The sequence below is a fragment of the Dipodomys ordii genome, unplaced genomic scaffold (genome assembly GCF_000151885.1).
Source record: "Dipodomys ordii isolate 6190 unplaced genomic scaffold, Dord_2.0 Scaffold4, whole genome shotgun sequence".
In the NCBI taxonomy this organism is placed as follows: Eukaryota; Metazoa; Chordata; class Mammalia; order Rodentia; family Heteromyidae; genus Dipodomys; species Dipodomys ordii.
Genome location: NW_012267220.1, coordinates 5,223,661 through 5,237,267, shown reverse-complemented (window position 1 = coordinate 5,237,267; position 13,607 = coordinate 5,223,661). Strand labels below are relative to the sequence as shown.

General features: G+C 39.4%; 1 protein-coding gene across 1 annotated transcript in view; it reads right to left on the bottom strand.

Moving 5' to 3' along the window:
• Nucleotides 1-2,194: 2,194 nt before the first annotated feature.
• The window catches only part of Palld (palladin, cytoskeletal associated protein), a 315,080-nt gene continuing 303,667 nt past the window's right edge, over nucleotides 2,195-13,607 (bottom strand). Inside the window, exons 15-20 of the mRNA XM_013026075.1 lie at nucleotides 10,342-10,436; nucleotides 9,887-10,019; nucleotides 6,475-6,682; nucleotides 4,005-4,170; nucleotides 3,346-3,479; nucleotides 2,195-2,452 (exon numbers count right to left, since the gene is read on the bottom strand). Coding sequence (XP_012881529.1) covers nucleotides 2,280-2,452; nucleotides 3,346-3,479; nucleotides 4,005-4,170; nucleotides 6,475-6,682; nucleotides 9,887-10,019; nucleotides 10,342-10,436 — 909 coding nt within the window. The 3' untranslated portion in view covers nucleotides 2,195-2,279. The remainder of the gene's footprint in view (nucleotides 2,453-3,345; nucleotides 3,480-4,004; nucleotides 4,171-6,474; nucleotides 6,683-9,886; nucleotides 10,020-10,341; nucleotides 10,437-13,607) is intronic.

Genomic DNA, 13,607 nt, shown 5'->3' with positions numbered 1-13,607 from the left:
TTTGAAGATGGAGGGGGCAGCTACACGGCAAGGAGGACCTGTGGCCCTAAGGGTAGGGAGCAGACTCTGGCTGAGGCTCAATGAGTCCTTCTATTGCATAGGACTGAACTTTATCACAACCATTTGAGCTTCTGCCATGAGTGCAGCACTTGACATTGTGCATTTAGCCTCCCAGTACAGTGAGTGCACAGAGAACCCGCCATATCATGGCCAGACATTTGGTCTACAGAACTATGATCACAAAATGATGTTTGAAGTCTCTTGAAAGATTTTTTTTTTTGCTAATTTATTACAGTAACAATAGAAAATTAAAACAACTTGGTCTTTTGCTTGACAAGGTTGCAACTATTATTTGTTAAATATTTATTGATGTTAAATCCACATTACACCAGCACAACAATCCAAAGTAGTAGGATAGCACTTTATCTATCTATCTATATAAATATAACATAAAAGGTGGCAAAGTAATGCTAGTTAATCCCCAACCCAACAAATTAGCAAAAAAAAAAAGTCACATTCAGACAAATTTGGCAAGTAAGATATGACAGAGAAGTCATAATTCTACAATATAGCTAAGTCCATGAGACTCTCTATGGTATCTTAAGTTCCATATTAGCAATGAATATAATTGTGGTCAAAGAAACTTGTACCACGCTGCATAGAAAATCTGCCACCCTGTGCTCAAGCCTATTTATCACTTAAAACTCGGTTGGTGTTCTTAAAAAGAAATAGAAAGTTGTACATGTGAAGCTGTAATATGAAATATATGGGGTGGTTACAGTTATAAAATTATTTTAAAAAATACATATGAATTGAATAACTGAGCTAAGAAAGTCCAACACTTATAAATAATGAAAGCTATATATGTGTTTTGCGTAAGGAATACAGTGTTTTCTTTCCATAGCAAAGTACCATTAAGGCCTCATGTTTTAGTCTAGTTGGCCAAATTATTTTTTTTTTTCTTCCAAGAGTTTTATTGCTTCCGACTTAAAACCATCAAGTCTGGTCAGAATCAAATTCAGTATAAAGCTGATGAATCATACACATTCAAAAAAGCAGAGATGCCTTAAAAAAATTACTCAGCACCCAGCACCTTCATAAGGCAAGGTTTCAGGGCCGCAGAGAAGCGAAGTGAAGTCCTCATTTCCATCCATTGTATCTTAGTGCCAGTGGGAAAGACATATAGCACCAACCAGTTTCTGGCTCTCCTTAAGTGTCCATTTCCCTCGAGTGGACTACAGGCAGTCTCTCACTACTGCCACTCTTACAGTCTCAGCCCATTTTCAACTTGCTTTACTCGTCCCAGTTCCTCAGCGACTACCCACATTTCAGATCCACTGCCCTCTGTGCCAAACCTGCAGCTTACCCTAGATTCCTTGACCTTTGGATGGCAGTATTTTTTTTAAATCTTATTTTGTGGTTAATTTTGAAGAAAACCAAAGAAAAGCTTGGCCTCTGCCACGTCTCCTGCCCCTTCTGCTTTTCTCCACATGGCTACAGTATAATTGTGCTGGTAGCTTTGGCCTTCAGCTCCTTCCGACTCCTTCCAAACTCATTGCCACCAAATACTATGCACCGTGGTCGTTTGGGTGGTCCTGAGGCCTCTTGTGGAATGGACTGCAATACAGTTCTGTTTTATTCAGAATTGTTTATATTAATTATTTAAATTAGCCTTTGAATAGGGATTGTGAAGAAGCTTCCTATCAAGGCAGCATGAAAAGAAAGTACTACACAAAAGAGGTGAAGAATAAGGCGACTCACCTCACTAGAAAACTCAGGGTATGAATAACACTGAAGGCGTCCTTATGGTTGAATATAAAATAGTTTGCAAAGACAAGGCATTTTCTTGGCTTTCTCCAGCAGTCCCTCTTCCCTATTGCACTTGCGGTCTCCACCCTGCACTGTAGAGTCATCGTTGCGTCACCTTAAACATTGCATCCCACCATGCCACATAGCACCCAGAGCTTGTGTTGAAAGGCACTTGTCGATAATATAAATCATGGCTACCTTGGGATAACTGATTTCCTTTAGCATTTTGGCATTTCAGACCACTTGAATCACAGCAATCCCAAATGTTTTGAATTGGACAAAACATGGTGTGACTTTTTCTGTGCAATGTGTACATTTTTTTTTTATAAGCCTCATCTACTTAAGCTCTCTATCAAGAAAAGATATTATTTTGGTGGTTTCAAAAAATTTCTTATAAGTCAATTTTACTTAATGTGACAGGACTACATTGGTCAAAGCAATGGCTGTTCCGCATCTCAGCTTTAACAGGTTTACAGGTCTTCACTTTCTACCAAGCCAGAATTCAGTGTCAGGTGAGATGGGTTGGCTTCAGGCTGGAAGGCGGCTTTGATGTCTAGCCCCTGGTCTGAAAGTGCTGCATAGCGACTGGCTGAGGGCCGTACTTTTCTTGGCTTGGTGGTCTGTGGCTGCTGGTGCCACTGGGCTGCAAAGGAAAGGAATATATTTAAGATTTTGACAGAGATATACTTGGAAAGTCTGAGATGTTTCAAATACAGACAGGCATATTAGGCATATCAGTTTTCACAAAATTTAGGATTTTTTTCTTGGTCCTGAATTCAGGGCCTGATCAGAACTTCACAGGGCTAGTTCTTCTCTTTTCTTGTAAAGAGGAGGTCAAAGTTGAAAATAGTTTTCAGTCTTTTTCTAGTGGTTTCCTTGTGTCAGAGGATAAATGGTCAGTCTATAAATTCAGTAGGAATAGTTTCCTTTTTATAATTTAGGATGCATGTACACATATATGCACACCCATACACAAATCTACTGCCGAGCTGCTGAAGATGTACAAATAAGAAAAGCATTAAGCCACAAAAGAATGCATTCTAGCATCAGTGGTACACACGTTTAGAGTATATTAGGACACTGAAAATGAGTATAATATAAGAAAACATGTTAAAAAAAACAGTTACTGGCAAAACACAGTAATCAGGAAAGGTGAAAAACACTTAGGTCTTTGTCTACCGCTCACTGCTCAGGAATTAGGAAGCCACAACTGACTAGCCAATGTAACAGAAATCAACATGCATATCTTGCTACTAATTCAGAGTTCCTGAATGATACTTGGGTGTTTGTTCTCCTGGTAGGGTTTCACTATTAATGGCGAGAAACTACAAATAGAAAGAAAAAGAACAATATGAATTTTTTTTGGCAAATAGAATTCTGTAGTTGTTTATAAGATAAAAGATATGAGATATAGCTTACATATACCTTTTTATAAGATATAAAGTCCTATAGTTGTTTATAAGAGTAGCATGCTTTACTGTCCAGTTGTGTGATTTTTCATAATTCAATGAATAAATGCAACAAACGTGCACTCACTGTAAACGTCCAGCCTGGCAGTACATGACACAATCCCTGCTTCATTCTTGGCTGACACAGTGTACCATCCAGCATCTTCTTTTGTGGCTCCCTGAATGAGCAGGCAGATGTAGCCATGATTATCCTGGTGCATGCTAGAGAAAAGGATAAAGCCATTAGGGCTCTAAATTTTTAAAAAGTGCTTTTAGACACGAAGCATCATTTTTAATTAGGTCATTAGGAACAGAACTGTGCAAGTAGCAGACAGATAATAGGGCCATACTTATTCTAGAGAGGCTGCCAGCCCATGAAAGTTAATGGGAGAGAAGAATAGCCGTGGAGAGGTTGAATAAATACATCAGTGCATGGATTCTTAGTGGACGACCTGCCTTTACAGAAGCCATCACAGCAACTGATTCTATCTGTTCTTTTTTGATAGAAACACTTAAATGAAAACACTCTCAGGTTAAGTCAGAATTTGCTGTTATCAGCTACCAAATATAGCTGCCTTCTAAAAGCTTCATTCTACATTTGGGTAAAGAGATAAAACTGTTTTTGATATACCAAACACATGACTTTTACACACTGATTTGCATCTGTACACATTTCTTTTTGCTCTTCATTAGGATCCACACAGTGTAGCAGTTAGAGGTGAGGTGGAGACACTGTGTGTCTCTTACCTTACTCGGTCAGTGCTGTGAGTGAGTGACTCATTTTCTTTCTTCCAGAATATCTGGGGCAGTGGTACACCTGCAATCCGGCACTCCAGTCTCACAGGGTAGCCATCAGCAACTCCTGTGTTTTGTAGCTTCTCAACAAACACAGGGGGTTTGTGTGCTTCTTTAGCTAAGAAAACACGAGACGAATTATCTATCAGTGATACACAAAAAGAGCATCACAAAGAACTCAGGAGCCTTTAGAAATAGTGCTTGAAAAGCTCTCTTTATTTTATGATACCCTTTTTCACTTCAGGTGGTAAGATAGTCTGTCCGTTTCTTCTCTTACCAAACAAAGGTTTGTATGCTTCATTCCACTCATCTGATATTTCCTCAATTAATTCAAGGCTGATGGGCCTACACAGTTCACTGACCATCTGTTGTGTGGAATGCCTGACAGGCTGCAGATTTCTAAGTCACAGCTAGCATCTGCATACCATGCATGCAGCCTCTGCAATCCTGCCACCTAGTGATGATTTGGGGAAGGACAAGTATGTCTAGGGCCGATCCACTGTGATTTCTTTACTGTCACTCAAACACTCAAAAGTATTTGCTTTGAAAATTTTGCACGTTTGTCACTCTCGATTGAAATTTTAAAAGGTTTTAAAGCACTTTGTCTAAATTTTTCTTCTTCTTTAAACAGTGACCTATGAACGCCGATATGTATCTGATACATTTAAATTTCAGTTGGTATTCTTCAAAAGAAAACATATATATTGGACACCACACACACACACACACACACACACACACACACACACGAAAGAAGCCATTCAAAAGCACAGCTTTTTACTTAGGGAAATCTTATTAATAACTTCTAATCACAGTGAATATTATTACCCAATGGGAAATTTTTTTTCTCGTCTTAGTGGTAAAAATGACTTCTTAAGACTGTATAAGGTTTAATTCTCTTTTGAGCTATCAAGCAATGCATTTGAGGACACAATAAACAATTGGCAGATATTTCAAAGAGGAAAAACATTCTACCATTTTCAGATGCCTAAGACTCTCCCTAGTACCTTGACTTATGCAGAGGGTTGTATTTTTATTAAATTTTACTTACTGACTTAGGGTATTTGGGAGAATGGGAACAAAAGTTCAAGTTATAGTCTTTCTAGGTTTTAGTTTTGAAAGGAATAAAAAGAGTGTTTAAGTTGTAACAACTCATCAATCAGAGTAGCACCATCTTGAAGTACTGCTAAGCAGGGTACTGGGTACAGGGTACTGAGCTTCACACATTTTTTATGATTTAATCCTCATAAAAATGCTGAGATGCATTATAATCCCCGTTTTGCATACGTGTTTGCTGAAGGTCACATAGCTAGTGGACATGCACTAGTGTTGGAATAAGAGCCAATGGCAAATTCATGCTGCACTGCTATCTGCTGATCAAGGGCTGAGACATACAGGTGTGTCTGTGTGGCTTGGGCCCTCAGGTCTGAGTTCTGAGGATGGATAAAGTCAGGAGGTACAATTTAATAGGAGAAAAACAAATAGCTTTAGTTTGAAGTTAGAGGAATGAGTGAATGAAAGAAATTGGGAGGAATATGAAGTACTTTTCAAAACACTTAAAAACATGGCTAAAGTAACACTGCAGTGTACACAGCTGCCACATTTTGGTGTGAAAACCATCTTGGTTCCATTGATAGAATCATCATCCAGGATTGTAGAGCCAAGGACTCTGGTTTTATTTTCATTAAAACTCTTCTCGAACAAGTTCAGTGTTTGGAAGAACACTAGAGATCAACAGAGTTCTCTCCTCAGCTTACTAAATGGGGAACCTGATTATGTGGTCTCTGTGAGGGCTGACAGATAATATGCGTAAGTGTGCAAACAGGCACAACAAATAAGTATGATGTTTTGGTATGCCACCTTTTAAGAAAGAGATCAGACAGTCAGAATCTTAGGCATCTTTCTAAGGATGGCAGAAACTTTTCCATAAGTATATTTTCCATTTAGGTTCCTCAAAGAGTATAGTATTATATAAACACTTACACAATTTCCCAATCACCAATTAGAAAGCAAATCTCATTTTAATTGGACTCTGAGATTGGGACTATGTTGCTTAAAAGTTTTGAAAGCACTGTTAAAAACTGAGTCTGCACAGCAAGCTATGTGTAAGTATAACCTTCAGTTCTAGGAGCCTTTGCTGCTCTTTACCTACGTAATCCTGGGCCCATCACATATATACGAGAAGCCAGAAGACCTCCACAAGCCAAACCATACCCCTTCTTTGCTGGGTCAGTGGGAGTAAGGAAAGAGAAATAATAATGGTTGCACTCGAGGAAGAAAAGTTAGTACATCTAGTTTGCAGCCTTCTAACAGGTCCTCAAACTTGATTTATTTTCCATATTGGTGGGTGATGCAGAATTAGTTGGTGTGTATAATCTGACTTTCAGTGTGGGAATGGGAATGGACTTGTAGAGGAGCTTACCAGCAACCACGAGCTCCAGGCTGAAAGAGTTCTGTCCTGCTCTGTTGGTGGCTATACATGTGTAGATGCCGGCGTCTCCAGACGTGACTGGCTCTATAATCAGCGAGTGCACCCCATTCTCACGAACGAGCATCTTGTGAGCGCTGTCCGGGCGTATTGGCTTTCCGTCTAGTTGCCAGCTTAGATCTGGGGTTGGTAACCCACTGACCTACACCAGAGAGGAATTCAATGTAAATTTCTCCAGCAGAAAAACAGTGGTAACACTGATAGCTAAGAACCTGGCATACAAGCAGGAGAGATGGCTTTAAAAATACCAGCTTCTATTATTCTTTGTGCATAACCTTCCCATGGTTTTCCTAAGCACTCTTATCCATTTCTGAACATTTACAAAACAAAGTAGAGATGAGTGAACTGGAGTTTAAAAAAAAAAAAAACCAACACTTTCTATCATCGTCTCATCCCACCCAGAGCTATAAAAATTCCCGGAATGATGTCAGCATGGGGCTCCGAGCTCTGGAAATAAAAAGAATGTCCAGCTATAATAACAATAACAAACGCTTAGCTGGCATAGGAATATATTATAAAGCTCCTCATGGAGGAGTGACTATTGCTATGGAGATATTCGTTAATGCATCTATTAGCACACAGAGCTATTATTATTATTATTTTATAATGCTTGACACTGCATAACAACAATATGAAATTACCCAGCAAGCCATCGCAACAAATTAGCATCACAATGGAACCTCATAAAATCTTAAGACCATGACAGTTGTGTTGACCAGAGATGAGACAAAAGGATATTTAATTGCTAATGACACGTTATGCTGGGGGAGGGGAGAGGGGGAAGTTGCCATCTGCTGAGTTTTTTGTTTTTGTTTTTTAAATAGTGTTGCCCTTGATTTTGAGCAGGAGAAAAGCTCTGTGAAGGAAGGCTTTATTACCTCTCTGTTCTCCAACTTTACTAGTGGGAAATTATATACAAAGGATGTCTGTTAGACTATGAACTCATTCCTTTGAAGGACTAGCTTTGCCTAAATCAGCCAGAGAACTCTCGAATTCCATTCCTGTTATGTGATGTTTATTCATTTATATACCTACAAGGTATATACAAAGAAAAAAAATTTAAGTACACTTAAATTGTGGGCTAAAAGGATAAAATTCTAGAAACAACAGTAGTGAGACAGCAGCTCCTTAGACGCTAGGCTGTCCATGTGCTGCGCTTCTGGCTCTCCACACGCGCTGCTCTCCCCGTGTGTGGGCACTCGAAGTGGCATGGACAGGCACCATTTCTGGTTGGGGGTCTAGGCTGGTCCCAAGACTAGGGGCAGTGCTATTCCTCATTGACTAGGGTAGGCCCTGAATAAGCAAGACCACTACTGACAGAGACCACAGTATTCTTATTGGGACAGATAGCTCAAGACCCTGGACACTTCCAAAACAACAAATTCACCATGGACCTATTCCACTGGGTAGAGTTCTTCATGTTCAGGCAAAAGGAAGATGTCTGCTCTCTCTAGTCATGGACAAAGGCCATTTTAGGAGCAGCTGAAGGTCAGCACAAGCCAGTCACACTTTGAGCAGATCTGTGTGTGCTCAAGGCACACATAGACACGCAGGAGGGAGAAGAGCAGACCTGCTTGCTACCCAAGGGGTTAGAAGAGTTAATTTCCACTAGATTCAATATCAAGTGAAGAATAGTATCTATTCACTTTCAAGAATACAATCAATTAATTCATTATTATTATTATTATTGCCAGTTCTGGGGCTTGAATTCAGGGTTGTGCTTATCACTCAGCTTGCTCACTCATGGTTAGCACTCTATCTCTGAAGCCATGCCTCCAGTCTGGTGTTTTGTTGGTTAATTCAGGATGGAACCTTGAGGACTTTTCTGCTTGGCTGGCTTCAAACTTCCATCCTCCCAAGTCTCAGCCTCTCGAGTAGTTAGGATTTACAGGTGTGAGCCACCGGCACCCAGTTATGTATAAATACATGATCATTAACTATAGTCGCCATGTTGTAGTACAGATTTCTTGAGCATATACTAACTGAAATTTTGTATCCACTGTCCAATATCTTTGCTTCTAAACGTTGAACATTTTTATATTCTGTATATTAGTGAAGTCATGCAGTATTTGTCCTTTTGTGCCTAGATTGTTTCATTTAATATAGTCTTCCAAATTCATCTAAATTGTCACAAATGCCAGAATTTCCTTTACTATAGTGTTCAATAGTGATTGTGCACATTTAAAATAATTTTAGTGTTGATAGACATAACTTATCTGTTTATAGACAGATATATTGGGTATTTTTAATAACGCTATTATGAACAGGTGAATTAAAATGTCTTTTGGGATATAAGATATTTTCAAGAATATTTTTTTTTCTGTATTCTTCTAGAAACCCAGATTTACAATCCCATTGAGGACCAGCAGAGGGAGCCCAAATATTGTGTTTAAAAAAGGCCCGATTTTTAAGAGCAGAACTTTGAAAAAAAAAGAAAAAAAAAACAGGGGCTGGGAAGGTGGCTCAGTGGTAGAGCGCTTGTCTTGCATGCATGAGGTCCTGGGTTCGATTCCTCAGCACCATATAAGCAAAAAGAAAAAAAAGCTGGAAGTGGCGCTGTGGCTCAAGTGGTAGAGCGCTAGCCTTGAGCTGAAGAGCTGAGGGACAGCGACCAGCCCAGAGTTCAGGCCCCACAACTGGAACCCCCCAAAAAAACACAAAACAAAAAACCGAGGAAGTAAAAGTACCTCATAGCAATGGTTCTGAAACATTGTGGCCGCATGTTATCTTGAGAAATTGATGCAAATTATAACACATAAAATTTTGCATATAACTTCAGAGTTTATACACCTAAAACACTGTTCCATGCCCCCCCCTGAAAAAAATAGATGAAAGAACATTGCTCTTCTTTTATAATTAGAAAATGGGAGGAATAAAGAGTAGTACAATGATATATCATTTTATGTTGAAGATATAATAAAGATCATCTAATAAAGTGATCACCAAATGATTAGAACACATTCAAAACACCCATTTCTTCAACAAAGTGAAAAAGGGACAAGTAAAACCTTCCAGTGGTTTCTGGAATATGGTTTGTTTGTAGCCTTCAGGGTAGATAACATATTAATATATACTTAAAAGTAAAGAGAAAGCATGATTTAAGAAAAACTGCACATACACTTTGAGCACATTTCACCCCTTATCTTGAGTTGTTTTTCCTTTATGTGGTACTGAGGAATTGAACCCAGGGCCTCATGCATGCTAGGCAAACACTTTACCACCAAGCCACATCTCCAACCCCCTTGGAATCATCACATCCTTTACATAATGTTCCCAATAGGAACTATAGAGCAATGTCAGTGGCGGGTGGGAGTGAGGCAGTAGTTTTGAGGCAGTCCAAGCTTACTTTGCAGTCCATTCTGCAGAGTTTCCCTTCTTGAACAGTCAGATCTCCGGGAGCCTGCAGGAAGTGTGGTCTAAAGAATCGCTCCTGGATTGGTTCGTTTTCATCCCCACTGTCTCTTGATCTAGATCGAGGCCTTAAAACAAGATACATGATGGTAAATAAGTATATACTAGTTATTTCCAGGCTTTTACTCATCTGTAAGGTGCCACATCTTGGTTTCTTCAGGTGTGAAATATGAGCCTACTTAACTAATGACAGTGTATCTGAACAGTCATGGCATAGATTGGCAAATGTTTGACCCCTTCCTTTTCCGAATTGCAAAGGGGCTAATACATGCACTACACACCCGAGTTTGTATTTACAGTCTACCTCCCACTTATGTTCACCTTCATGGTCACACCATGAATCTAGTAGTACTAACTGGAAACACCCACGGGAAAGGACATCTGAAATACCTTCTGACATGAGGATGGCCGGAGGGCGAGCGTGGACTGCGACCTCTTTGGTTGACAGCCTGCACCATTAGCCGTCCAGTACAGCTGACACGGCCCTGTGAGACACATCAGGGAAAGACATATTAGCTGCTGTGCAAAGTCACTACCACCAAGAAGCACCACAGCTATGGTCCTACTTATGATTTCATAACAAGTCAGTGTGCCACTAGTAATAAAACCCACTCTCATACTCCCTGAAACTTAAAAGAAGGATGGCCAATAGACACATGAAGAAATGCTCAACCTCCCTAGCTATAAAAGAAATGCAAATCAAAACAACACTGAGATACCACCTCACCCCAGTTAGAATGGCTAGAATCAAGAACTCTAATAACAACAGATGCTGGAGGGGATGTGGACAGAAGGGAACCTTACTGCATTGTTGGTGGGAGTGTAAACTTGTTCAACCACTTTGGAAAGTAGTATGGAGGTTCCTCAAAAGACTCCACATAGAGCTCCCCTATGACCCAGCAATCCCACTTCTGGGCATTTACTTGAATGATCACAAACAAGACCACACTAAAGCTACCAGCACAACTATGTTTATTGCAGCACTATTTACCATAGCTAAGATATGGAACCAACCCAGATGCTCCTCAGTAGATGAATGGATCAAGAAAATGTGGTATATTTACACAATGGAATTCTATGCCTCCATCAGAAAGAATGTCATTGCCCCATTTGTTAGGAATGGAAAGACTTGGAAAAAATTATATTAAGTGAAGTAAGCCAGGCCCAAAGAAACATAGGTCCCATGTTTTCCCTTATTTGCAATATCTAGTCTATGTCTGAGTCAAGCAGAAACGGTCAGATAAGGTGATGTTAGGAGAAATGAACCCTAAGATAAGGACTAAAACGATTTTTCTTTCTTGCTATTGTTTCTAACATATTTATAAAATGATTTTTTTGTTGCTTTGTATGTCCCTCCCCCACGGTATAACCCCTGTTTTCAATGTATTTGATGTTGGCATATTTTGTGGAGAGGAAGGAAAAAAACCAATAGTTTAACTAGGGATACAGGTGAACCCATTGCAACAATGAGATGTACAAGACGTTATGTCGAAAAACAAACTTTACAACCTTGTGGGGGGATGGGAGGACAGGGATGGTAAGGGGACACACAGGAGGAGGCAGAAATGTACTCATTACCTTGCTCATGTAATTGTAACCCCTCTGTACGGTATTTTCACAATTTAAAAAACTTATTAATTAAAAAAAAAGAACACAGATGACAAAGTCTTAGCTTGAATATTAAGTTCTACTGTTTTATCTCAGATGTTTTATCAAACTAACACATATATCCATGATTTGCTCTTGAGGTTGAGGATAAGAAAGTACACGTTTAGTTTTGTAAAAAGAGCAGACATGGGAGAAAGTTTCTTTATAACCTGCTCTGCTTATTGAGTGATCAAATGCATATAGTCTGGATCTATCTAGCTTTTCTTTTCTTGTGGAACTCAGAGGATACACAAGAGAAGTTTATGTTAACTAATAATGTATTGGTTATAAAAATAAATAATGTAGATTAAATTCAAACTTTAATCTTGAATTTGAACAAGCAAATATGAGTTAAATATGAACTTGAATTTAAGTTTTGACATTTTCTCATATACATGTATGTAAATATATAGACAGATATTATAAATATGTAAAATATCCATTCATCTTTCAGATGTTACAAGGGTTAAATGTTATAAGCTAAGATGATCTTATTCTTTTTTTTTTGGTTGTGGGGCTTGAACTCAGGGCCTGGGTGCTGTCACTAAGCTTCTTTGTGCTGAAGGCTAGCACTCTACCACTTGAACGACAGCGCCACTTCCAGTTTTTTGAGTGGTTAATTGGAGATAAGAGTCTCACAGGGACTTTTCTGCTTAGGCTGGCTTCGAACCATGATCCTTAGATCTCAGCTCCCTGAGTAGTTTGGATTACAGGTGTGAGCCACTGGCACCTGGCTTAAGATGATTTTATAAATAGCGAATATGTAACCATTCATTACTAAATTCATGAAAGCTTAGTACTGTGTTACTTAGTACTGTGTAATATATATGAGACATTATATATATATATATATATATACATATATATATATATATATATGAGTATGTGTTAATATGATTTTTAGGGGCCCCAGCCAGGGCTTGGCTAATAATCCCAATAAATTTTTTTTGTCAGTCCTGGGGCTTGAACTCAGGGCCTGAACACTGTCCCTGAGCTTCTTTGTTTTGTTCAAGGCTAGCATTTTACCACTTAGCCACAGTGCCACTTCCAACTTTTTCTGTTTATGTGGTGCTGAGGAATCAAACCCAGGGCTTGGTACATGTTAGGCAAGCACTCTGCTGCTAAGCCACATTCCCAGACCCCTCCCCACTCAGTAAAAATTTTCAAGTGAATACATTTTTAACTGAGGTGTGCTTTTCCTTTCTTAAAACAAAATCTCTACTTATTTTAACCAGTGTCTCCCTTCTTTTCAGTGCTCTTTGTATCTTTTCTTTTAGAGACAGGGTCTCACTATGTAGTGCAGGCTGGCGTGAATCTCATGATCGTGGTAATGTGTGGGATTACAGCCATCAGCCACCACCCTCAGCTCTCCCTGGGTTCTCTAACCCAGACGCCTTCATATGACCATCTATAATTCTACTCACACTGCCTTGGTGTGTAAATTACTCTGTTCTTTACAGTTGAGTGATTTTAGGCAGGCTGTGTAATGTCCCTACTTTGTAGAATAGGGTCATAGGGTTAATACTTCATTATTTAAGATGATTTACATGAGTAGAGATGCAGAAAGCATGTACTACTGTGTTTTGCACATAGCAAATGCTCAAAATATTTAAACACTGTTGGAATATAGATGCAGTTATAATAACAACCAGATGATTGTTTTAACACAGTTGTTTTTTTCTGCATATGTAGTACTTTTAGCTCAGGAGGCAGACTGTAGAAGATTATCATTTGTCCTCTTTGTATGCCTACACAAACCTTGGGAGGGTGTACTGAGTGCTGGTGGCTCATGCCTGCAATTCTAGCTACTCAGGAGGCAGAGATCTGAGGCTTGCAGTTCCAAGTCAGTCCGTGTAGGAAAGTCCAAGAAACTCATGTCCAGTTAACCCCCAGAAAACCGAAAGTGTGCTGTGGCTCAAAGTGGTAGAGCACTAGCTTTGAGTGAAAAAGCTCAGGGACAGCATCCATGCCCCTGAACTCAAGAGAGAGAGAAGGGAGAGGGCCTCCAG